The sequence below is a fragment of the Triturus cristatus genome, chromosome 3_1 (genome assembly GCF_964204655.1).
Source record: "Triturus cristatus chromosome 3_1, aTriCri1.1, whole genome shotgun sequence".
In the NCBI taxonomy this organism is placed as follows: Eukaryota; Metazoa; Chordata; class Amphibia; order Caudata; family Salamandridae; genus Triturus; species Triturus cristatus.
The window spans coordinates 25060757-25088057 of NC_140583.1; the positions used below are offsets into that span (position 1 = coordinate 25060757).

Consider the following 27301-nt stretch of genomic DNA (forward strand, 5'->3'; position numbering starts at 1 on the left):
AATCTAGTTATGAGTTCTTTCTAACAACAGCTATCAGGATTCCAATATGCAGAAGCGATACCATTGGATTTGGGGGCAACATGTTTTCCTCCACTACAGAGTTCAGGAATAACAACATTGATGGAAATCACAGAAGATCAGAAGGCCAACCAAATAACATTAAAAAGTGTGTGGGCCTGAGGGAGGAGAAAGGATCCTAGGTGGGACCCGTCCGCTCCTTCTCTCGCTGGACACCACTCTTTTACTCCTGGCTCCCCCAACCCCTGGGCTGGCAGCAGGTGGGTAACTCCCCTCCTAGCCCACCTGCCACAGCCTAGCGAAACCTCTCTCGTTCCCAGTTTATTCCTGCCACTGTCCTCACAAAGGATATCACAGTCCTCTCCTCTATGCTCCTCCCGCCACTCGCATGGCAACAGATCTCCTCTCTTCTCTTAGATACTCCTGTCACTCTTCAAGGTCAAAATAGAATTGTCCCCTTCTTCCCAAATACAGTGTACCACTATTCTGGGGCTAAAATAAGCAAACAAGAATACCCTTAATTAAATACATACACCAACCTTTGTGTTAGATGTAAAGTGTCTGGGTACTTGTTGCTTAAAAGAGGAGGAGCTTCAAAAACGTTTGCTTAGAGCTAAGCCTCTTTTTTGTTTCAATAGTGCAAAACCAGACTTTAAACAAAGGTATTCCAGCGCTTTAAACCCTTTTAATGCTTTGGAGAAAAGAAAGATGGAATACTGGAAAGGAGTATGTTCAAAGACCGCCATATAAACTAAATTTTCAGATAGACCAGAGATTGAACAGTACATTTATTCAGAGAGCTGGAACATCTACGTTTTAATGCGAGAGTCTCAAAGACCATCTCTGGCAGAAATTGAAGTACTGAGTATTTAAACATTAGATGAGGCACTAGGAGGCCGCTGTCCACCCCATACTAGGCCACCTACATCTGATTCCCTGTCTGCAAAGGGCTCTCTCACTCTATGGTCCATCCAGCTCTGATGCTGCAGTGTGTAAACCCAGCACCTACTCCGGAACCATCGGTGTTGGGGTTACGCCTCTACAAACGCAACAATACTGCCATGAAATGCTGAAGCTCTCATGAGTCTCAGAGGCCCGATTCAAGAGAGGACTGGACCGGATCCAATGGGATCAACTATATTCACTCGGTATAGAAGTATACCTTTATACACGTTAGCAATGGTGATTAAAGCACTGGGGCCACTACACCCTCATAGGAAAGGGCCCCTAAAATGTAGATTAGATAATATCTAATCAAGAAATGCCATTGATCACTGATCTTTTGAGACATATCAGGCAAGTAACATGTTGACCTTTATGAGAAATACAAGGGTACACTATTCCCTTTAAATTCCCCCTTTTTTCATATTTAACCTTTAAACAGGGACTTATTTCAATAAAATAGTTTCAGGGTTCCCTAGCTAACTTTAATAGCGTTTGTGACAATCAGTCTACAGGCACCACTGGGGATCCAGCTAGATTCCGCGACCCACACAGCAAACCTTGAGAAAAAATCTACAGTTAAGAGCCCCTTTTCGGGGGCGTGTTGGGCATTGGAGCACCTGCCCAACGAGGAGCTAGCCCAATGATGAAGCATGCCACTCCTCAGGGTGGGTGAGGGTTCTTCCTCCGATTGTTTGACTATCCCATCCGGCCCTCGACTGGTGAAGGTACACAATTGTAGCCAACCCTGCTCGGTTTATGGGCAGCACATTGCTTCCACTCTCAAAGTGCTTACAGTCTTTCTACCAACAGGCTGCTAAAGAACAAAATGAATATGCTACTTACCAGTATGCATCTGTTCTTGGCATGTAGGGCTGCTGACATTCATATCTGTGCATAGATCGCCGCCTAGTGTTGGGTCCGGATGTTTGCACGTTGTTGTCCTGGAAGAGTCTTCGAAGTATCCTTGGATAGGTGACTCCTCCCCTGGACTACAGTGCGCATGGGCATCCACTCCATCCTCAGATTGTTTTTCGCCATTGTGGCAGTGATGGAGTAGATACAGAAAGTGATGACCATGCTTACAGTAATTCTGCGAGCTGCAGCTGCTACAGGCGCCGGGGAGGAGGGAGGGCGATATGAATGTCAGCAGCCCTACATGCCAAGAACAGATGCATACTGGTAAGTAGCATATTCAGTTCGAGGCATGTGGGCTGCTGAATTCATATCTGTGCATAGAATATATAGCAGTGCCCTCTATTAGCGGCGGCTACCAGTGCCAGCTGCAGCGGTCTGAAAAAGGGTTTTGAGAACAGCCTGTCCTACAGCTGCCTGCTGTTTTGATTGCACATCTACACAATAGTGTTTGGTAAATGTGTGTGTAGTGGACCAGGTGGCTGCTCTACATATATCATGCAGGGGAATATTTCCGAGAAAAGCCATGGAGGCCCCTAACTTACGTGTTGAGTGGGCTCGTGGGGGAATAGTTAATGTGCGTTTTGCCTTTTGATAACAAATTTGGATACACTTAACTATCCATCTGGTTATCCCTGCTTTGGAGATGGCGTTACCTTTGTGGTGTGGGGCAAAGGCAACGAACAGTTGTTTTGTCTTCCTAAAGGGTTTAGTCCTGTCGATGTAATACATGAGGGCCCTTTTGACATCTAGTGTGTGGAGTGCCCTTTCCGCGACAGTTTGTGGGTTTTGGAAGAAAACGGGCAGTTCAATAGTTTGATTCATGTGGAACTGCGAGATTACCTTGGGCATGAATTTGGGGTTGGTACGTAGTACGACCCTGTTGGCATGAACCTGTATAAATGGCTCTTGAACTGTTAGTGCCTAGAGTTCACTAACTCTTCTTAAAGAAGTGATCGCTACCAGGAAAGCTACTTTCCGGGTGAGGAATTTAATCTCGCATGAGTGGAGAGGTTCAAAGGGTGGACCCATCAGGCGTGTGAGGACCAGGTTGAGGTTCCACATTGGAGCCGGTGGGTGGCTTGGAGGAATAACTCGTTTGAGTCCTTCCAAGAATGCTTTGATGGCGGGCACTCTGAATAGTGAGAGGTGCTGCCTGGTTTGCAGATAGGCTGATATTGCGGTCAAATGGACACGTATAGAGGTGTACGCCAGATTGCATCGGTATAGGTGTAGGAGGTAACAAATGATGTTTTTGATGGATGCGTCCAGCGGGTTAACGTCATTATTACCGCAATAAATGACGAACCTCTTCCATTTGGCTGCATAGCAAGCTCTTGTAGTGGGTCTCCTGGCCTCCTTGATGATGTCCATACAGTCAGGTGGCAGGTTGAGGTAGCCAAACTCTAGGACTTCAGGAGCCAGATTGCCAGGTTCAGCTGTTGCGGATCTGGGTGCTGAATCTCTCCATGGTTCTGCGTCAAATGCGCGGGTTTGATCCGCAGCCTTTGATGCGGCACCACGGAAAGTTCGAGGAAGGTGGTGTACCATGGCTGGCGTGCCCACGTAGGAGCAACTAGGACGAGTGTCAGGGAGTGTTGTCTGAGTTTGCGAGCCACCAGCGGTATCAACGGCGCTGGGGGAAAAGCGTACGCAAATCTGCCGGACCAGTTCATCCATATCGCATTGCCCTGCGACTGCGGATGTGGGAACCTGGCGGCAAAGCTTTGGCATTTTGCGTTTTCGCTTGTGGCGAAGAGGTCTATCTCTGGATGACCCCACTGCTGGAAGTACGGTTGGAGTACTGATGGGTGTAACTCCCACTCGTGCATCTGGTGGCTGTGTCTGCTGAGCAGATCCGCCATCTGGTTGTCCTTGCCGGGGAGGTGTTCCGCCATGAGGAACATGTTCCTCTGAATGGCCCACTTCCACATGCTCTGAGCCAGATGAGACAACTGTGGAGAGTGTGTTCCTCCCTGCTTCTGTATGTAGTACATTGCGGTCATGTTGTCCGTCCGAATCAACACGACCTTGTTGCACAGATGTACTTTGAATGCCTTCATGGCCAGGAAGATTGCCATCAGTTCCAGAAGGTTGATGTGCATCTTCTTCTGTTGTGTCGTCCATAGTCCCTGCACTGTGTAGTGGAGTACATGAGCTCCCCATCCCTGGAGAGACGCGTCCGCCGTCAGTATTATCTGTGGGACAGGCTCTTGGAACGGTCGGCCCTTGCAAAGGTTTTGTGGATTCCACCAATGCAGAGAGTTGTATGCCCGACCGCTCACCAACACTAGGTCTTTCAACTGTCCTTGAGCCTGATTCCACTGACGTGCTAAGCACTCCTGAAGCGGGCGCATATGTAATCTCGCGTGCGGGACTATGAAAATGCAGGAGGCCATCGTGCCTATCAACTGCATAAACACTCGCGCAGGAAGGGAGTGTTGGGGTTTGAACTTTGAAATCAGCATTTGCATGCTGTTGATCCTCACTAAATTTGGCTGAGCTGTGGCTGCCAGAGTGTCTATAGTCGCACCTAGGTACTGCTGTACGTGTGCGGGCTGGAGATGGGATTTTGGGTAATTTAGTGAGAATCCCAGACTGTGAAGGAGGTGAATGGTGCGGGACATGTGGCTGGCACATTGCTGGGCTGACTTCGCTTGAACGAGCCAGTCGTCCAGGTAGGGGTAGACGTGTATGTGCTGCCTCCGTAGATGTGCCGCCACAGTACCTAGGCACTTTGTGAAAACCCTGGGTGCTGTTGTCACGCCGAAGGGCAGGACTTTGAATTGATAGTGCTGTCCCTGAACAGTGAACCTGAGGTATTTTTTGTGTGAGGGGTGAATGGGTATGTGGAAATACGCATCCTTGAGGTCCAGTGTGGCCAGGAAGTCTCCCTGCTTGAGAAGCGGAAGGACTTGCTGGAGAGTGAGCATGTGAAAGTGCTCGGAAAGAATGTACCGGTTCAGGGGTCTCAGGTCTAATATAGGTCTGAGTGACCCGTCCTTTTTTGGTATTAAAAAGTAGAGGGAGTACACTCCCGTACCTTGCTCGTGGACGGGTACGACCTCTATAGCGCCTTTTAGAAGCATACTTTGCACCTCCTGCTGTAAGAGCGTTAAGTGCTCTGAGGACATAGGACGGTTTCTTGGTGGTATTGTGGGTGGAGTGGAGGTTAGCTCTAGACAGTAACCGTATTTGACAATATCTTTGACCCACCTGTCCGTGGTGATGGAGTTCCACGTGGACAGGAACCTTTGTAGCCTTCCCCCGACAGGTGTTACGTGGTCGGGAGGAAGGGAGAGGGCGTCACTGCTTGTTCTTGGGGGAGGACCTGGTGTTGCCGTAGCCGCGTCCTCTGCCCTTTGTACTGGAGCCACGATATCCACCCCGGGTGTTTTTATCGTAGGTGGTTTGTGTATTGCCCTTGTTGTATGTCTGCTGTGACCCCTGTCCTCTACCTGTTCCTTTATTTCCGGGGCGACGAAAAGAGCTGCTCCGAAAGGACTGAGTCTGGAGAGCCCCCATGGACTTTGCAGTGTCCGTGTCTTTTTTGATTTTCTCAAGGGTGGTGTCAACCTCCGGCCCGAATAAATAGTTGGGGTTGATAGGCTGGTTGAGTATATTATTTTGCACCTCCGGTTTGAATCCGGAGATTCGCAACCAGGCATGTCGTCGCAGCATGACGCTTGTGTTTATGGCCCTGGCAGCTGTGTCTGCGGCATCTAGTGCACACTTGATGGAAGCATTTGTGGGTAGCTGTCCCTCTCTGATAAGAATTTCTGCACCTTCTTTGAACTGGTCAGGGAGATGTTGGAGTAGTTGTTCCAACGTGTCATAGTGCGTTCTGTCATAGCGGGCGAGGAGCGCTTGAGTGTTGGCTATGCGCCATATGTTGGCAGCCTGTGCGGCAACTCGCTTGCCAGAGGTCTCTAACACCTTGGACTCTTTGTCCGGGGGAGGAGCGTCACCTGTCGTTTGCGAGTGTGCCCTCTTGCGAGCATTCGCAACGACAATGGAGTCGAGAGGTAATTGGCCTCTGATGTAAGTAGGGTCCCCAGGTGCTGATCTGTATTTTTTGTCGATCCTGGGGTTTATCACCCTTGCCCTGGTGGGTTCCTTGAAGATGTCCTTGGCTGGTTGGAGGACCCCTTTCAACATGGGCAGAGTCTTTACATGCCTTTCTGAGGAAGCGAAAGTGTCCATAAGGAAGTCGTCCTCCACGGTGTCAGAGTGAAGCTGCACTCCATGATTATTCGCAGCACGTTCAATGAGAGCGTTGAACGCTGCAGTGTCCTCTGTGGGAGATGTTTTCGCTCCATAGAGTTGTGGGTCCTGTGCATCTAGAGGTGCACTGGGGTCTGCAGGGTCGCCCCAAGTTTGATCAGGGTCCTGTTGGTCATCAGGGTCCATGTCTTCGTGGTAAGGGACTTGGTCATCCATATAGTGTGCCAACGCATCCGTGTCGGAGTGTGTGGGAGAGAATGATTGTGGATCCTGGTAGGGCGAGTCGAAAGATTCGCAAAGCACAGGTTCTGAGTCCACAGGCAGCTTTCTTTTTAGTGGGATCCTGAAAGGGTCCAAAGGTGGCTCCGAAGTGATCCTCCGTTCATGGATAATCATCCTGCCGGTGTTGGCGTCGATGTAATGTGATGGAGACGTCTCAGCAGGTGTAACCGTGGTGTGGGTGACCTGTGTCCTGAGTTGGAACATTTTCGGGACCGTGGATGGCGGCAGGCCAAAAGTTATGTTGGCTGGCGCCGAAGAGGCTGCTTGAGCTTTTATTGGGCCGGAGCCCGATGTGTCCTGGAGGACCGTTTTGGTTTTGCTGCTTTGTGCTGCAACGGTTCGCACTTGGAGCGCTTTCGAGGCCTTAGCGCCGACCAGGTCTGTAGAGGCGGCCGTGGACTTTTTCGGCGCCGGTGGGTCATCGAGTCGAGGGGCGGGAATGGCCGTCGACGTTTTCGATGCATGAGGCTTTGGTGTTGCCGTGGAAGCGACGTGAGACGCAGCAGGCAGTGTGACCTTTGGTTTAGGAGTCGATGGCGTCGGCGCCGCGAGCCGAGCAGGTTTGATGGCACCGAGGGCCTTTTTCCGTATGCCGACTCTGACGTCGGCCGCTTCAAGTTCGGCACCGAAGTCTCGTTTGGTGCGCTCGGTGCCGACGCGTGTCGCTGGCGTCGAAGGTGTGGAAGGCCTCGATCCGACTTGCGCCACTTTCGGTTTCGGTTTCATTTGAACCAGTGCAGCTTTCGGTTTCGGTTTGGTAGAAGGGAAACCAGCCGGTTTAGGTAATAATGGCTGCCGCTGAACGTCCGAGGCCGGGCCCGAGGGCGGGGCCGAAGAACTGCGGGATAGGTCTCGGGTAAGGCCCGAAGGCGATCCCTCGACCGGAGCCATAGACTGTGGCACTGGGCTCTCTTCAGTCTGAACGGGTAGGCCTTGCTCGTCATTGGAGCTACTCTCTTCGGCCCCTAAGGCCTCATCGCAGTCTCCTACCTCGGTGTTGTCTTCATCTCTGCGAAAGAGTGATTCGTCGACGTCGTCCGAACCGGAGTCATGTTCGGAAACGGGACTGGAGGGTAGGATTTCCAATTCTTCGACATCTTCGGCGTTGAAGATGTCTGCCGGGGCCGGTGCCGCGTGCTGCGCTTCGAGTCTCGCCGCTCGTCGATTCCGTAGAGTCTTCTTGGAACGGAACCGGGCACAGGCCATGCATGTCGATTCGTCGTGGTCCGGCGACAAGCATTTGTTGCACACCGGATGGACGTCGATATGGGGATATTTCGCATTGCATACCGGGCACCTCTTGAATGGTGTCCTCGACTCCATCGTCGGTGTCGTCGATGGTCAGGTAAAAAGCGAAAAGTCGGTTCTAAAAGTTAGTAAGCTAACAGGTAGAGTCGAAACCGATCGAGTGAACAGTACCGACGCGAACTAAAGGCCTTTTGGCCTCGACAAAGTTTTTTCTAACTTGAGTTAAGATAGCACATCCAAACCCAATGGCGGAAAAAAACAATCTGAGGATGGAGTGGATGCCCATGCGCACTGTAGTCCAGGGGAGGAGTCACCTATCCAAGGATACTTCGAAGACTCTTCCAGGACAACAACGTGCAAACATCCGGACCCAACACTAGGCGGCGATCTATGCACAGATATGAATTCAGCAGCCCACATGCCTCGAACCTCTTAAAATCTTCAATTACTTTTGTAGAAAACAAAGATGGTTTGTCGGGCATTCTCAAGTACTTTAACCCTGACTTAGCTGAAGCTAACAAATAGGGCAGACGCTGATGTGGCGCCACTCTGTCGGGATGCGGTTTGCTTTGCTTGGCCCAGTTACATAACTTAGCCCGTTTGATGATGTAAGTCTTGCGTGCTGAAGGAGGTCGTGCTGCTTTCAATATTGCCTCGCAGTTCTACTGGATTTTCCCTGCTTCGAAAATCTAGCCACTCAGCAGCCAAGCTATTCGGTGCAATGATTCTAAATTTGGGTGGAGATTTTTTCCTTGATCCCTGGACAATCATCTTAGGAAACCCCAGCAAGCTTCATCTGCTCCAGCATTTCAGGCATTTTTTTGTTTTCTGTTGCAAATAAATCCAACTGTGGTTCCACATCATATCATATATGACGAATACAGCTCTGTTGAGCTTAAACTGAACAACCCAACATAGTCATAGATGCATATTTGGAGGATAAACTTTATAACCAAGAGGAGGACAACCAGGCCTGCAGAAACCAACCAGGTTGTGCTAAAACAGCATGTAGACACGGTGCGCCATAACAGTCCAATAAATTCTAACACCAGGGCAAGCAACCGCTAACCCCTCCACACTCTTCCCCCCTCCATCACCCTTTTCCCTCCCCTATCCCATCCCCTTTCCCCCCTCCTCCCCACCCCCATCCTTCCTCTCCTCTCAGAGGAGCGCGACATGCCTTGTTTTCACTTTTGTCTGCATCAAGACACGCAGCCTGCAATAACAGTCTTGCATGCGCTCGGTGAGGGGTCCCTTAGGATGGCACAATTTGTGCTGCTGCCCTTATTGGCCCTCTTTAGTACTTCAGGCCCTAGGTACCAGGGCACCATTTACAAGGTAAAAAGTCAATCTAAAACCTTTTGCTGGGAATTCAATGCGGCCTGCTTCCATTATGTGTTAATCATTGGGTAAAAGAAGTAGGAACACAAGGCCCCCAGAGTTATCAATTGTGTAATCCCAGGATTCAGTACATAGTCCATGACTTTTTGTTTTGTCCTCTTTCGTTTACCATGAGAAACAAATATATTGTGCTATTTGATCTAAATATGTCTGTGCAATACATGAGGAGGCTTATATCTCATGATGAATCCCCCATCTGTAAATGTTTGTTACAGGTCCAAAAATGTCTTTTCCTCTTTTAAAAAAAATGTAGCATGGATAATGAGGGGTAACGCTCATATGATTTTATGGAGGCACATGTTCACCTTATTCAATTATCTATTTGTGAACTTTTAGGATGAGCTGACCTGGGGGCGTGGCTTGGACGCCGAGGGAAGATGGCGGATCTCCGTTAGCTCCGCTCGGACGCGGTGCTATGTAGCTGTGTGGAAGGCTTCCCAGCGAGCTACGGGCACTGTCTCCAGAAAAACTAACCAGCGGAACATGGCGTGATTCTGAATTGCTCCTCGTTGGCTGTTTTTTCCACTCCTATCCCTCAGAAACGTGGCGGTTTGATTTCCTGAGGTAATGCCCGACGGCGGCCATTTTGTATCGAGGCGCCGACATTCTATTCCTGAAACACCGCGCACGCATTTCCTGGATCCAGTCATGCTTTGATTCTTTACTGCTTCATTTCTCTTCGAGAGGGAGTCTGTTCCAAGTTCAACAGTCGCCAGTAGCCCCTGGCCATGCTTGTTCTCTCTCTCCCCGGAGAAGGTCTCATAATTTTGTCTTTTCTTCAGAGGAGCCGTGATTAACCCCTATGTTCCGGTATCTTCAGAGCCACAGGCTGGATGCATTGCAGCTTTGTGTATCTTTCTCTTTTTGTTCTAAGGTGATGCTGTAGTGGCTTTATGAATATCTTTGTCAAACCTTACAGCGTATGAGAGAACTCTGTGTACTTTTTCCCGCCAAAAAAGCATCTCGTCAAATTGCCAAGATGTCTAATGATTCCCATCCTCCAAATAAACCGTCTTCTTCTGGCGCAAAGCCTAAAAGGCTGAAGAATGACCCGCCCTCGCCTATTCTTTCATCGCAAAGCCCAGTTTTGGATAACATACTAGAGGAAGTGCGTGGTCTTCAACCTTTTATGGCCGCCACAAACGAAAAATTGCAACAAATTGAGGACCGATGGATTGTCATGGAAGGTAGGGTGACTGAGTTAGAACAACGCGTCAGTGACGTTCAAGATGTTGCCATAAAAATTCCGTTATTGGAACAAGAAATTCACAAATTGAAGCTCCATACTGAGGACTTGGAGAATCGTAATCGAAGGAATAACCTCCGTCTTTTTGGCTTGCCAGAGAATATTGAAGGTCCAGATATGTTGCTTTTCCTTCGAAAATTCCTTCATGACCTCTTGGGCCTTCAGTCATCTACACCTTTGAATATACAGAGAGCTCACCGCTTAGGTCGCCTTCAACCGAATTCCACCAAACCTCGTGGGATTATCATGCTGTTTCTGGAGTTCACAGAACTCATGACTGTTCTTAAAGCAGCTAAACTCAAATGTCACCTATCGTGGTCTGGGCACAATATCTTTATCTCACAAGATGTCTCCAATGCGACCAATACTCGTCGCAAAGAATTTCTTGCATTGCGTCCACAAATGAGGCTCTTGAACGTCCAGTATGGCATACTCCATCCCTCCATCTGCAAGATCACCCACGACGGCCAGACGAGATCCTTTGATGACCCGGGAAAACTAAAACTGTTTCTCAATAACATCTCCTCTCGGAATATGGACACAAATCATTGAGCGCTTCTTTTTTGCTGCTTCAGTGTAGTGCTCTTAACAGCTATTAACAGCTTTTTTCTGGTTACCTTAGATTCCTCTTATACATAGCTTTCCATATGCTTTAGTGCTTATTGCTTATTGTACGTTTGTTAATCACGTTTCTTCCTCTCTGTTACTGCTTATTCCTGTTCACATTCTTTCTTCCCCTTCTCATATCTCGCTTCCGCTATATGATTACCTATGTTCTGTCCTGCTTCCAATTGTACCCATGTGAATTACACCGCTGTCTTCTCTCCGGTCGCATCACGCTCCAATTTTACTTTTCTATTGATGTCTTTCAGGTCTGGACTCTTTTCCTTGACCTGTTTTCCTTCTCTGCTTTCCTATGCTTTTTTCCTCTGCTCACCTTCTTTCCCTCACCTGCTCTTTCGCGCTCTTTCTTATTTCAGTCTTCCTCTGGTCGGTGCGTCACTCTCTTCTTCTCTCGAGTTTTTCCATGTTTCCTCTTCGCTCTTTTCCCTTCATTTCTTCATGATTATGGTGCTTTTGGACTTCTTTTTATGTATTACATTGTCAAAGGCTTGTTGATTCTTCTTAATAAGGTGGTTTTATGTTTTGTTGTTCCCTTGTGTAACCCTTATGCGCATTTTGTCTTCCAGTGTCGTTGTGTCTCCGAAGTATTTCCACACCATGTGTATCACATTCCCCTGACCCTTGCGTATGTGTAATTTTGTTACGTGGAACGTCCGTGGTCTTGGAAATCCTGTTAAAAGACAAAAGGTAATTTCTCATTTATCTAAACTTAATTCCCAAATTTCCTTTCTTCAAGAAACTCACTGCAATGACGTCGAGTCACTGAAATTAAAAAGGCAATGGGTAGGCCAAGTTGTTTTTTCCCCTGCTGTTGACAAGAAGGGGGGGGTTGCCATATTGTTTCACAAAACTTTATCTGTGCAAATTATTTCCTCTCAAAATGATGACGCAGGTCGATGGGTAATGGCCAAGGTTGTTGTACACAATAAAACGTTAATCTTGCTAAACATTTATGGTCCTGTGAAACCAGATCCAAAATTTTGGAATGATATCAAAATTCTCCTCTCCACAGCTGATTGTCCCAATATTATTGTAGCAGGCGATTTTAATCAATGGTTGGATCCTTTCTCGGATCGCTTATCTAAGTACAAATTTCAAACGGATAAGACCCATAAATCCTTTCAATCGGCCATTGCCTCTCGCCCAATGTATGATGTCTGGAGAACCTGTAACCCTGATTTGTTGGAATATACGTTCTTTTCTAATGTACACCAAACCCGATCCAGAATTGATTATATCTTGGTTAGCAAATCCCTTCTCCCTTGTATCCAAAAATCTGAAATTGGCTCTATCTTTATCTCTGATCATGCCCCTGTCTATGCTATGTTCGACCTTTCACTCACCTCCACCAAATACAATCGCTGGAAGTTTAACACTCACCTACTTTCTGATACAACTTATATTAAAGAAGTCACCTCCTTTATTAATGAATTTTTCACCTTTAACAACCCATCAGACACTTCCACTTCTAACAACTGGGATGCTTTTAAAGCGGCGCTCCGTGCTTTTACTATTTCTTTTGTGTCCCGGAAGAAAAAGGCCAATGTGAAAAAGTATAAAGACCAATTACAACAGTTGAAAAAATTAGAGCATGACTACTTTTCCTCCAGAAATGCTGATTCACTTAGGAGTTTAATTATAGCCAAAACCAACCTTAACAAAATTGCCACTGTTGATGCCTGCAATGTTTTACTTAGAATTAAATCTAAATTTCACGGAGGGCAAAATAAAGCAGGTAAAATGCTAGCGAATTATTTAAAAATTCGCTCTGAACGTAAGACCATTGGTCCTATCTTGGATGAATCCACCAATAATCTGGTGTCCTCTGATGAAGAAATTGCAGCGGTCTTTCATGACTACTACCGATCTCTTTACTCAGATGATACATTCCCCTCCTCTTATAATCTTGATAAGTTTTTTTCTGGACTTCCTGCTCCCCCATCTCTGAATGCTGAGTTTTCTGCCTTAGAGGCGGATATTACCCTTCAAGAGATTATTACCGCCCTTCAAGCTTTAAAGAAATCAAAAGCCCCCGGCCCGGACGGATTACCGGTGGAGTTTTATTGTACTTTCAAATCTTTGTTTGCCCCTAAATTATTGCAGCTGTTTAATTCCTTCATTGCTGATGCGAAAGCATCAGGCTCCTTTATGGATGCCCTGATCGTCATTATCCCTAAGCCTGACAAGGACCATTCTTTATGTAAAAATTTTCGCCCAATCTCCCTTATCAATTACGACTGCAAGATCTTCGCTAAGATTATTGCATCTCGACTTGATTCTATCATACCCCTTTTGATCAAGACGGACCAGGTGGGTTTTGTCAAAGGTAGATTGGCTTCCGATAATGCTAGAATGTTCATGAATATCCTGTCCCATGGTAAAAATTATAAAGATCCTTTGGCTGCTTTGTCTCTGGACGCTGAAAAAGCATTTGATCGTATAAATTGGCAGTATATGTTTCATACTCTACAATGGTTTGGTTTTGGCCCTAATTTTATTTCCTTTATCAAATTGTTATACTCATGTCCGAGGGCAAGTATTTTTGTTAATAACCAATTCTCTCAATTTTTTCCCCTATCCAGAGGCACCAGGCAAGGTTGTCCTCTCTCCCCATTACTTTTTATCCTGTGTTTGGAACCCTTCCTTGAGCGTATTCGAACCAATCCCAAAATTAAAGGTTTTGTCTCTGCTTCTGTTGAAACTAAAATATCTGCCTACGCGGATGATATATTGGTATACATGTCCAACCCCAGTGAATCCCTTCCCCCCTTTTTAGAAGAAGTCCATCTTTACTCTTCCATTTCTGGGTACAAACTCAATCTAACCAAAACGGAGGTTCTTCCTTTAAATTCGATTTGTTATCAATTCATGTTTGCGGATACAGCCTTTGCATGGTGTCCCTCCAAAATTAAATACCTTGGCATTTGGTTTGCCCCCAATATTGCGGACACTATTAAATTCACCTTTAACGCACTAATGAATAAGTTGAAATCCCTTCTCCTTGTGTGGTCCCCCTTATTTTTGTCATGGTGGGGTCGACTAGATACTATTAAGATGATGGTCACTCCTCATATTCTTTATACGGTTTCTATGCTCCCTGTCAAAATCCCTAACACGTTTTTCTCCCAACTAAACTCTTTATGTATTAAATTTTTATGGAACAATAAACGCTCCCGCATAGCCTTAAACAAACTTATTTGCCCCAAGGAAGAGGGGGGAGTGCGTTTCCCTAATTTTAAAACATACCACTCTGCTTTTTTGATTAAACAATCTTTCTCATTGGCCTTCGATTTTGGGGATACGCCTATACCTCGTTGGATTATCTTTGAGCGGTCGCTTCTAAAAGAGTTTCAGTTTCAGCATGTTACATTTATGTCCAACTGCACCTTTTTGTCTAAAAACCCTGTACTAAAATACTCCCGTGAATTGCTGTGCAATACATTTCTTAAGGACCTATCCCCTATCCAATGTTTTTTAACCTCTACCCTGTGGTATAACAAATTTCTCAAATACAAAGGTAGATCTTTCTATTACAAATACTGGAAGGAAAAGGAGATCATTTTTGTCCATCAGTTTTTGAATGGGTTCTCTATCATCTCCTTCCAGGAATTACAAACACGATATCAGCTACCTGACTCCTTCTACAAGGAATACCTTATTATCTCTAATGCTATACAAACCCAATTGGCTACCTACTCTCTTCCATCAGCCCCACCTTCTTTAACACCCTCTTCACCATTGTATCCTCTATTCCCGGCGCATAAACTCAAAGCTGCCACTGTTTATAAGTTATTGTTATCTAATGCTAATGTTCGTTCTAAAACCACCATTGAAAGTGCATGGGAAACGGACCTATCCTTTTCTCTTCCTATTGAAAGTTGGGACAAACTATGGTCGAAATTATTTAAAGTTTCGGCTGCAGCCAGGATAACCCAATCTCTGTTTTTTCTGTATCATAGAGCCATTATTACTCCTGTTACTATTTGTAAGTTTTCCCCCACATCCTCTCCCCTTTGCTGGTCCTGCTCTACCGAAACTGGTACATTAGTCCATCAGTTATATGAATGTGCATCTGTTCTATCTTTTTGGAATTCAATTTGGAATGTATGCATGTCAGTTTTCAACTTTAATGCAACCTTATCTTTTGTAAATATCTTTTTAGGTTCCTTAGCTCCTGATATGGAAACTGTTTTACCTAGTTCTAGGTTATTTGCCCTTTTTATTGCATTAGCTTTTAAAGTGATCCTGTCTGCATGGAAAGATAATTCTAAACTGTCGTCAATTACTTGGTGGAATTTTATTTGTGACGAACATAGGATTGCTTCCGTTTCCTCCTCTTCTGTCTCCCAAAAAATCAAAACTGATCTTCTTTGGCTTCCTTTTACTGTTTATCTCTCCTCGCACCCTCCCTTGCGGTAATTCTTCTTCTTTTTACTCTCTTCTCTCTCTGGCTTTCTCTCTTCTCTTCCCCCCTCACCTCTTTGGTCTTTCCTCTCTTCTTCCCTTCTTTCCCTCCTATCCCATTCTCCAGTGCCATTTTCCTCAATTTACCCTATTATTGAACCTTTTTTCCTTTTGTTGACCTAATCATAATAAACCAACTTCGTTTATATAATATTTCTTATGGCGCTATATTGTAATAATTGTTTTATTGTATCATTTGTTTTTTTCTTTTTCTTTTTCTCTGAAAATTCAATAAAAACTTCTTAAACAAAAAAAAAAAGGATGAGCTGACCTCTTTTACAAACATGCCTTTTATTAATATCTTTCAAAGTCCAAGTTTAAATTTGATTTCACATGCATAGAAATGTGAAATTTGTTGTACCATAGCGTAAGATTGTTGTATTAAGTAGTCGATGTTGATTTTATATGAGCTTTCTTTGCAGCACCCCCACATGGTTTGCAGCTCTACATTATTCTTTTGAGTATTAATGGAATGACGGATTATTACCCATTGATAAAATAGTGTGCAGGTGGATCCACTTCTATGTACATATAAATAAATAAAATATTCTTAGAATGCCAAGAGCTAGAGATGCCCACAAATTAATCTTAGAATGCCAACAGCTAGAGATGCCCACAAAGCACCCTATCAAAAGCTAATATTTCAAAAAATACTGAACAAATGTGCACTAAACCACGAGAAGTGTGTTTTCTGTGCAAAAATGTACTTTCATTCCAAGTTTGGGGCAAATCTGTTTAGCGTTGCTTTGCTATATCTGCCACCTAAACCACAACTAGACAGTGGCAACTGCCACAGAGTCATTTTATCGTGTGCGTGTTCACATAACTTGAGTAATACAAACAGAAAGGCAAACACTCTGGTGCATTTATTAGATAGAAGGCTAGTGAAGGAAAGGACCTCTTTATGTATGATCTCCCCCTCATAACTCATCCTCCCTCCCCCTCAGGTGTTTGTACTGAAACTGCTGTTTTTTCAACTATTTAGTGCAGAGTCCTGCACTCCAGGCCTCACTGCACATACTGTAACCCCAAAACTACATGTACAAGAAGTACTCAGGGCTAGTGAATTTAATGCCACTAGCAGACTGCAGAAATGAATTGTGCCACAACCACAGTGACAAGGTGAAAATGAGACTCTAGGCTTGTCACTGCAGCCTAGTCGGGCAGCTTTAAACTAGCCAACTCGCCATGGCAAAACAAGCCTTTTGCCAGGAAGGGTCTTGGTAGCCCACCAGGCACGCTGCTTAGCATAAAAAAAAGGGCATGTTCCTTTTGTGTTCAACATGACTGGACTGTAAAAACATGAAACTGCGGTTTTCACTCTAGCACGGACAGTGGCACGACTGGCTAACATTACTTATCACCACCCTTAGTGCTAACTTCCATTTGGGACCACCAACGCTATTACTCTAAGGTATCAAATTAATCATTACATTAAACTAGACTCAATGCTGAGATTAGATTTAAGGTAACTTGATAGAATGATGACTTTAGAGAGTCACCACTTTTTTGCCCAAACATCGGCAGCCTTTCCCGACTATCGGTGGTACTCACCTGAGCCAACGTGCTTCCTAAAATGCCCCAACCCAACCCCAAACTGGCAGGAAGTGTGAAGGACTCCCAGGAAACTAGAGCAAAGAATTACAGAAGGGAGGAGGTCTGATCTCCTCCAGCAGGATGACTACCAGGCAGTGGCCACAGATGGCCCAGCATCAAAGGGTCTAAAGACTCAGTGAAGCAAATGGGAATCGAACTTTGCATGCCAACAGTGTCTGTTTAGGCAGACAGTTTGGCCGGACTCCAGTCCTTCTTTCTTATCAATGTGAAGAAGGCATAAACATGGCACCCCAGACCCACAGTCCTCAGATCACAACTGGACTGGAAATAAGACCGAGGAAGGGCTGCCCTGCTGCTTTCTGGACCCAGCAATGAAAGTCTGCACCGAAGACTAGACTGCACCTGCTGAACTCATGGGATTCGCAGAGGACCATGCCTGCTGTGCCCACTTGTGTAACAGAGCTCTACCTGTGCCAGGAATGAACAAGAGGCTCCAAGGGCTAGGAGGTTAGCCCTGGTTAAACTTCAGGATCAACAAAATCTAAAGACTCCTGCACTCCTGGAGAGCCAGCTGCCCAGGAACGCCTCTATGCCGAATTGCCTACTGGGCGACTGAGTCCTGAATCTTCTTAAGGTGTGCTCAAGTCTGTGGGGCCCAGACCCAAGGTCGAAGTGGACCCTGGTCCCCAGAAAGAAAAGAACTGCTTAAATGTAAGCAACCGCTGGACTGCTGTGGCCGGGAGACCAGTTGATCAATGGAGACTGGACTTGCACTGGACTCCCCTGGTGCATTGTGGGAGATCAAGTCACGAGGCCAAAGATGATCACAGACATTTGTAGACCACAGAGTGGCCATAGGAAAACACAATGCATCGCTTAAGTGTCTTCATCATCACAATATCCTGCATCCTCCGCATCAGGACCCCCTCTTGGCTGTGCAGCGTTGAAGGAGAAAAAGGCACTGGGTACCTTAAGCCTAGAAGGAGCAACAGGTGACTCTCCCTCTGGACATGAGTGGTCCCTGTGCCTGGACCCCTCCCCGTTGTGGCCGGTCCAAGTCAAGAGAAGTAGCTGCACAAGCCGCTTGGCTAACAACTGCTCAACCGATTTATTGCAACTTAACAAAAATAATTTACCTACCTTTGAAAAATCATATCTCCGGAGTCGCTAAATAGAGTTTTGGTGTCTATTTTAAGACAAAAATGCACTCATTTTATACGTGGGTGTCGTGCTTCCTACTTATGGTCTGATTTGGTGCTACTAAATGCTTTGCACTTGTTCCTTTGATAAAGCCTAACTGAGAAAAAAAAGTGCAGCGCCTTGTTTAACGAGATACTATAACTACCGAGTAGAAAGCATGAAGCTGCAGGCTGGTAAATTATTCAGACTACACACTTCTCCCCTCGACGTCTGAACAGCTGTGGGGGCCATTACACCCGTCACACTTTGCATGTACTTCAAGCACGGTGCTTTTCCAAACGCTGAAAGGGCATGAATAAAGGCAGCCTGGAAAGAGGGGTCCGCTCCCTTTAAATCAAGATTACTACGGACTGAAATTAAGAGGTGCTGCTCCTGACGAGGGGCTTGGCTTTTACATCATAGTAGAGGAGAACGAGGGCGGTGATGCCTGGCCCAGCGGAGGGCTTCACTGCACGGTGGAAGTTCGAGAAAGTCCATGGTGGGGCTTGAGAGTGGTCCACCGTAAGCCCTGTATGAACTGCCCCAGCCCCACCGGCTACTTGGAACGCTGCACGCTCCCCTTTAAGGCAGTTCCGTCTTCAAAAAGACTTCTCGTCCAGCCCAAACTGAACGAACCCATTAAATGTCTCCTCTGGTTTTTCTTTCTAAAGAAATGATTTGTTTAACTTTTAAGACTATACAAACCGGCAGTTCGTTACTGACGCCAACTGGACGCCCGCCCTCCTGGAAACGTGTCAACAAAGGTTGGCAAGGGTGTATTTTTGGCCAGCTGTTGTCCCCGTGATCGCGTGTGTTCAGCCTGCGCGTATCTGAAAGCAGCCTGAACTGACCCGCTCCACACTCGACAGAACTGCAAAAACAGAAACCTGGATAAAGCAAGCGCCGAGAGTTCGTAACAAGTGGGAGGTGGGGGGAGTGCGGCCGAGAGCACAGACAGCGTTTCTTTTGCGGGAGCGAGCAGGGGCACCATCTGCTTGCAAGTTGGTTGTTGGTCCGCAAGGGAATCGCCAAAAGTGCACGCATTGCCATTGAAAGCAATGCAATGCGTGCACGTTTTTGGCATAAAAAGCAAATTGATTCCAAGCGGTCTCCCCCTATGCAGTGCATGCGAGACCAAAAATGGATCTCATTTCTCCTGTCTAGAGCTCCTAATTTTCCATATTTACAGAAAATTGAGGACAGGCGTTTGTCAGTTTTTTTTTTTAAAAGCATAAAAATGCTGAAAATGGTGCTTCTTGTGAGGGACGCTCCATGCTGCCTTTCGTAAATTCCAGGACAACAGCGGAGCAGATAGCATCGGGAGTTACAACAAACTGTAGGAGATTTCCTTAAATACAGGCATGTTAACGTATAATGCTAATATTTATATTTACCGACGGCTGTAGTGTTTTGATATATTAGGCTGCTTAATTTGCTAGAATGTAACATCAAAGTACGCGTGCATGTTTCTCAGATATATAAATAGGAAATATACAATTTTACGACTGTTTTCATCATCAAAATAATGTGGACAAATAAGACGGCCCAAAACTAAATATGGATAAATATATATGGAAAAGTTTTTTAAAAACCATCAAAGCGGGAGCCCTACATGAGCCTTGTTCCATAGAGGGGAGTTTTAAAAGGACTCTCCCCGGATTCCCAGCACCGTTCAGGGATCTCTGAGGGGGTGGGCTTTCCCCATGCCTCTCCACAAACAGAAGGACGCACGAGGGCATCTTTCTATACAAGAGGTTGGACTTTGGTACATCTCCACCCACGGATTGTACTGTGGCGGAGCATAGTCCCTTTATTTCCGCTTACTGCTTCCTCCCAGAAATAGCTGAAGGATCTGATGCGGCTGCGAGATACTCCAGGGGGCCTGGAGATGATGATATGATAGGAGGTATGAGCCCAAAAACCATGGCCGCATATATTGTCCTCACTGATGTGAGCTGCGGTCACCAATATCACAAGCTGCAGTAGTTTGTTGACAGATGTGTGCTGGGATCAGGACTGAACAGGGGATGTCATAAATTATTGATACATCAACCCTGCCCCAGCTCGAAGGTCATCTCCACACCATCCAAGCCTTCTTTACGGTGACCCTCTGACTGGCGTCTACCTCCAGTGGGTCTGGATGTGGCGCGGGGGAAGGAGCATTTTCAGGAGTATTCCTCTCATCAACAAACGACTTGGCATTCAGTGCTTGGATGATGAAGTTGACAGTAGACACTCAATGGTGCAGGGGTCTTAGATGGGCATGGATTCTATAATTCAGGAATTTTGTTGGCTGTGTATATTTGGAAATGTTCCGCCCCACGCCCTTCTTAGGAACGGTGTATGCTCACTCCTTTGCGCTTTCACTTCTTCAGTGCCAGATCTTCAAATATAATGGCACTGTATATCAACAGAAACTCTGCCTCCATCCTCTGAACGCGCCACACAACACTTTTTATAAGGACAGAGTCGCTCTTGTGCCTCCCAGCGACTGGAGGCTGCATGTAAAGGTTTATCTAAGCAGGTATGTATTTCAAGTATATACGTTGTGGTACTTGTATAGCACAAACATATCTGGAGAAAAACAGAGCACATTCCGGGTCTTCTTGACCCCACCCATCCCCAGGCGTGAATAGAGCCAGGTCCCGTTCATTGAGCAATGATGCCAACAACAAAATATTTCACTCAAAACCACTCATTTAGAAAGCTCAGATCTGCAGCTCCACACCAAAAAAGCGGACATCAAAAAGCTGTTTCGCCCAATCAGATTCAAGTCTTTAAAAGCTCACCATTCTACCTTGATACATTAATGCGGGAGAGAACATCCAGACCCCTTGGAAAGACACCGGTGGATTTTAATGATGCACATATTTCAAAAACGATCGAATTGCTTTCCATCCAACCCCAAAAAGGACCCAAGCGTGTATGGTCCAGTCCTACTGTAAGGCTCGATGCGCGTCATTCCAGTCAGCAAGGTTTCCTGTAGCAGAGGCACATACGCCCCCAGAACATGAAATGGGAAGCACCCCTTTAGATCAACCCACCCAACCCCACTTGGCCAACCTACACCGAATGGTAAATAGAGGACTTGTGGTGTACGGGTCGAATCAAATTTAAACAAATATCAATTATCAATCGTTGACAACCCCATGAAGGAAAATTGTTCCAGCATGCAGGCTCCGTGTAATTCAAATGGTGGTGTGGTTTGTGAAATGTGTCTGAGTAGTCCTGGATTTCTGCAGTTTCCTCACTCAGGTGTCTGACACTCACCTGCCTGACATGAAGGCCAGGTTGGTTCTGTAGGCGCAGGAGAGCGTGATGGTACCAATCGGTGTCCCTACCGTGCCAGCCCGGACGGTCTGGAAACCTGAGGGAATACAAGATGGAATGCTTAGTGTGTGCCCTATGATATCACGGCTCAGTTCAGTTCAAAAAGCTTTTATTCGGTTTGTATGAATACAACCATATAAGCTAGACAATAAAATACAGTGAAATATTATACCACATAATTTTAAACAGTTTAAAAAAGGTTATTCCTGGACCGGCCCTAGTATCTCGCAGGGAATGGTGGTACACTAATCAAAAATACATCAATAAATAAACAAGTATTACATATCACATCTCATTAACCTTACACTAGGTGAACCCTTATGATGCCAACAGGACTTACTCCTTAATGGGCCACTACGTCAGCGTTTCAGCAGAGACATTGGGAATCGGACTTCAGCGCTTACCACTCCCAGACCAACTGAACTTTTCCAAAGGCTTCCCAATGAGACAGGCAGGAAACTCACAACACTGCTCTGGAGAAACGGGCACATCCGTACTGCAGGTTAAATAATAAACTAGCCAATGACGTCCTCTTGAACTGCAGAAACCAGGAAGCCAATACACCCACATCTCACGCAATAAAGAGAGGCTGCTGCACTGCGACCCAACTCCAGAACTACCAAATTCATCTGCACTGAACAACAAGAGTTGTTGAAAAGGTGCAAGAATGTCTTCAGCCAGCTGAGGCATATCTTGGAACATTTCCCTTTTTACTTTGAGGCCAGATACTTTCCATAGGCTAGTCCCTAATACCATATGTGTGGGTACCCTGCCACTCTGTGCCATGTGCAGAAAGTGCTTGAGAGGCTATTAACCCAGTGAGTTGCCCGAATTGTACCATACACACACATGCATGCGCCAAGAGTGGCATGAACCTCCTCCTTACCTCCATTCCTGAAAACAATAAGGCTATTTGGGTGCATTTAGGCTGATGCCAGAGACTCAGGCTGCAAGGTGGTAATACTAGAAAACAGGTAACGGGCAATGGGGTCATTTAGTGTTTCACAGATTTGATGCATCTGCAAAATAAAAACGAAATGGGAGGAAGCCCGGTGTGGGGGCTCCAATGTAGGCCTAGAGATTCCGCCAGTCAGGAGGGGATCTTTTAAATCCAGTGCACAATTCTCCAAGGGAGATCAGCCTCCTCTAACCTGCGGGTTAGAGGCCGAGTCCAGGTTTAAATAGTTTTGTGATAAAGTGTTAACAAATAGAGAACTCTACACAACACTAACATTCTAGCAGTCTCATTCATTACCTTGGGAGTTAAACCGCAGGAACTGAGAAAACAAAAGCCCTATTTCCACGGTTAAAAGAGGGTGCAAAAGCCCCGAGCCACAACTATCACCATCAGCAGAAGGCAACTGCTGAACATGGTTCCCAGCATCAAGTGAGGCCAGCCCTTCAGAACTCCCAAGGGAAGAGAGGAAAGCCTCTGACATGCAAACAGCATGACACAGCACTAGTGAGGAGGCAGCATATACACTCTACACTCAACAATGGCGACCACTCACACACAGCACAATTCAGGCGACAGGGACCTCAGCTCTGATAGCACCCCTCGAGTCATACCTTCTCCAAGACCGTTCAGCTGCACCTCTCCAAAGTACACCCTAAGGGAAGAGAGGATTGAAACAATTGGTCAATAAAACTCTGCCGGTAACCCCATCTTCATTTACACCTCGGCGACTGCTCAAGAGCACATCTGAAGAGGCAACTTTAACACAAAGATCCACTTATAGCAGGGCGTCCATAGTGCACGGTGTGTGATCACACATTCAACCAGGAGGAGGGAAGCTGAGGGCACGGGGGGCTGAGGGGGTGCTGAGAGATGAAGGAGAAGTGGGGGGGAAAGCAAGAAAGTGTGGGGTACTATGGGTAAAAGAAAGGCTGGGTAAGTGGAAGGCCGGCGGCAGGGAGGAGAAAGGCACTTGGCGTTCTAGCGCTTCGCTGTGTATTGTACTGCAGCCCCAATTACACAGCGCTGCAGAGCCTTGGCGAGGCGCTGGCGGCAGCATGCTTCTCTGTGGGAATGCCTGGATGGGGGGCGTTAAGCAGCCTATGGGAGGAGTTTTCTTGCCATGCTTGGAGACTGGAGTTGTGCTTTTACTGTGCTTTTTGCTCCTTTGCCTCTTTAAGTATTGAAGAAAATAAAAAGAGTTTGAGGGAACGCTCTAGTACTAAATACTAGTTTATGGCTGGGCAGAAAGGCGCAAGTGCCTTGTGGCCAATGTGGGAAGTGTTTTGGCGGAGACGGCCATCCCACGTTCCAATGAAGGTGCAGCTGTGCACAAGCTTGGGTGTAGGCAGGCTCGCACATGTGGACACTTCCCATCTTCAGAGTGGTCCGCATAATACACATTAAACTACACAGATGGGGCACAAGAACACTCTGCAGGTGAAGGGCGTTACCCTTGGAAAGTTTAACCTTGACTCAACTGTAGTATATTTTGTGGAGTCTAACAGGACATGATGCCAGCAGCCATGGTGTATTTATCCTCAGCAGAGTCTACTAAGCAGTATCTCCTGGAAGGGTCAAAGGTCTTCTGCTGGCATGCATACGCCGCGCTGCAAGACTTCGGGAGCTAGGCTGCGAAGTCCAATTGATGAAGGTTGAGGAGGAGAATCTGGCACCCCAACTTGGATAGGAGATCCCTCCTGCACAAGAGTCTCCTATGTGGTTATTTCAATAAACACAGAAGGGTGGTGCATCACTGCGGCTGTGGCTACCTTGAGGTGAGGAGTATCGCCCTCGCTTTGCTCTTCTTTAGGTTGAGGAGCACAGTCGTAATAGGGGGGATTGAACGGAACGAAAAGACCAATCACTAATGGAGACCTATCTCTTGGAAGAAGCCCCATGGACTTCCCCTCTGAAGCAGGAACTGGGAGTCATCAACACGAGGCCCCCAGAGGTGCACAGGAGGACAAAAGGGCCATGTCCTCTTCGTCTAAAAAGAAAGCAGGGGCGATAAGGGTCCCTCCCTGAGGGTAAAGGAGTCCATGATGGGTCTGCCTAATGCTTTACAAGAGGGTGATGCACTACAGTTTGCTTTCCACTTTCCAATATCCTCTATCTGGCTAGATCTACTGCTCAGCCTCCTGCACGGTGTATGTTGATATATGCCACTTTCATTAACAGTGTAAAAGTCAGGAAAGTAAATGACAAACGTGTCATGGTTACCATTCTCTCTTAAAAACTGCACCACAGGAGAAGCACTCACTAAAAAGAACAGGCGTGGTGACAGGGAAATACATTTAAAAAAAAGAACACACCAAAAACTTTTCTTTTTTTTTTTAAACTACCTGTGGTAACTAATTTAAAAAAAGAAAAGTTGCCTTTTTCAAACAAGTTTTCTGGTACAAATTTGAAATAAAAAAAATGCTTATTTAGAAAATAATATGTTCTTGGATCTTGCACGCACTCCAATACATTTAAAAAAAAAAAAACTGATGTCAAAAAAGTTAGTTACTTCCCTCTACTACAGGCTTCCAATAGGAGTATCTGATTTATACTTTTTTTTTTAAAAAAAAAAAGCCATTTTATTAACCAGTTGCTTACTACACATGGATATATATTGCCAATACCTGCTGAAATAGGGCATCCTGTTTGTTTCCAAGGGTACTGTTATCAAACTATGGGATCACACATTTCGTAGCCTTAGTTACAATTCTTACGTACTTACATAGGTATAACAGGTAAAGCTAACACCCAATCACAGATAGAACATGCCTTTGCACAGCAAACGGGCCTGAAGTTAGCTGGCTACATGCATCTTCAGCAAGGTGTGTGAATGTGTTTGTAAAGTGTACAGTGCACATTGTGCACGAGCAGGATGCAGTCTGTCAGAGGGGTCAGCCAATGGGTGGCGCGCGCTGACACACAGCCCCCATCCTGTATGCTGGAGCGAGCAGAAGAGACATGCCAATGACAACAAGACGACAATGAACACACAGGGCTGCTGAACGCCCTGCAAGCATACCATCATGCAAGCATACTATCACGCAAGCATACCATCATGCAAGCATACTATCACGCAAGCATACCATCATGCAAGCATACTATCACGCAAGCATACCATCATGCAAGCATACTATCACGCAAGCATACTATCATGCAAGCATACTATCATGTTAGTAGAATCAAAATGCATTGGCTAACAACAAACCTAAAAGGTTTGTTTGTCACAAAACAAGCAGATGACAAGAGATGTGCACAGCATTTGAATGTCTAAGACGTTTGTTATGTAACTGCTTCGGTATGTATGGTATGAAGAGATGCTAGCCAGCCCGGAGCTTTAGCCCCCACACCAGCCATGCCGGCAGGCCCCCAGGGGAGGGTCTCAAACATCTGAGGGATCCAATAGGATTCTAGTGGGCGTGTCCTGCATCAACAGCAACCCTAAGCAGACCAGAGGGGCTCAGGACCGGGCATGCGCATGCCCCTCACCCCAGCTGAAGATGTGCTGGGTGTCAAGTATTGATAGGGGGGGTGGGTTTAGGGAGATGGGCCACCAAAGCGTTCCTTCCAGCAGAGGCAGAGGTTCAATCCCAGCAGGACAGACTGGCCTGGTTTCAAGGTCCCGCATTCTTCAGAGATCCCATGCACTGCGCCGTATGAAGCTCACCTGTACAGGATGACATACTCGTGACCCTGCTTCCTGGAGAGGCGATAAGCCGGCGTGACCCTGGTGATGGCCAGCAAGGACTTCAGGAGCAGGGACAGCCTGTTGTACACAGAATAAGAGACCTTGATGTCCCGGTCACACCTGGAGATGGAGAGAGGAGAGTCACTAATGCGGCCCTAAACACCCTGAGAAAAGAGATGCAAACAAACCCTGAAGGAATCAATATTAAGTATAAAAGATGAGTTTCTGCTTCTGTCATTGGAGAACAGACCAAACCAAGCAGTCACCGAAACCATGGACCTAGCATATACCAGCACCAGGCACCCTTCACCAACGTCACATCCTTTAAACGTTTGATATAATTAGCATATACAGCTGCACCCCAGTCAATGCTACAGACACAAGAACATTAACATTGGATGCACCCCCAGAATACAAAGCCATCCCAACCCACCCTCCCCACCCATGAATCCTCCCTCTCCCCAGAGCTGGGTAACCGAGACAGCAGCAGCGAGTGACAAACAAGCAGAGAGACTACCCTCTCCCCCAGAGCTGGGTAATCGAGACAGCAGCAGCGAGTGACAAACAAGCAGAGAGACTGCCCTCTCCCCCAGAGCTGGGTAATCGAGACAGCAGCAGCGAGTGACAAACAAGCAGAGAGACTGCCCTCTCCCCCAGAGCTGGGTAATCGAGACAGCAGCAGCGAGTGACAAACAAGCAGAGAGACTGCCCTCTCCCCCAGAGCTGGGTAATCGAGACAGCAGCAGCGAGTGACAAACAAGCAGAGAGACTGCCCTCTCCCCCAGAGCTGGGTAATCGAGACAGCAGCAGCAAGTGACAAACAAGCAGAGAGACTGCCCTCTCCCCCAGAGCTGGGTAATCGAGACAGCAGCAGCGAGTGACAAACAAGCAGAGAGACTGCCCTCTCCCCCAGAGCTGGGTAATCGAGACAGCAGCAGCGAGTGACAAACAAGCAGAGAGACTGCCCTCTACCCCAGAGCTGGGTAATCGAGACAGCAGCAGAGAGACTGCCCTCTCCCCCAGAGCTGGGTAATCGAGACAGCAGCAGCGAGTGACAAACAAGCAGAGAGACTACCCTCTCCCCCAGAGCTGGGTAATCGAGACAGCAGCAGCGAGTGACAAACAAGCAGAGAGACTACCCTCTCCCCCAGAGCTGGGTAATCAAGACAGCAGCAGCGAGTGACAAACAAGCAGAGAGACTACCCTCTCCCCCAGAGCTGGGTAACCT

The 27301-nt window shown here is 46.6% G+C and overlaps 1 protein-coding gene across 6 annotated transcripts in view; it reads right to left on the minus strand.

The window, feature by feature from the left end:
- ATG13 (autophagy related 13) overlaps positions 1–27301 on the minus strand; it is a 487446-nt gene that overhangs the window by 298681 nt on the left and 161464 nt on the right. For all 6 annotated transcript variants that reach the window (XM_085646672.1, XM_085646671.1, XM_085646670.1 and 3 more), the window contains exons 6-8: positions 26053–26193; positions 23000–23040; positions 21371–21467 (exon numbers count right to left, since the gene is read on the minus strand). In XM_085646672.1, coding sequence (XP_085502798.1) covers positions 21371–21467; positions 23000–23040; positions 26053–26193 — 279 coding nt within the window. The remainder of the gene's footprint in view (positions 1–21370; positions 21468–22999; positions 23041–26052; positions 26194–27301) is intronic.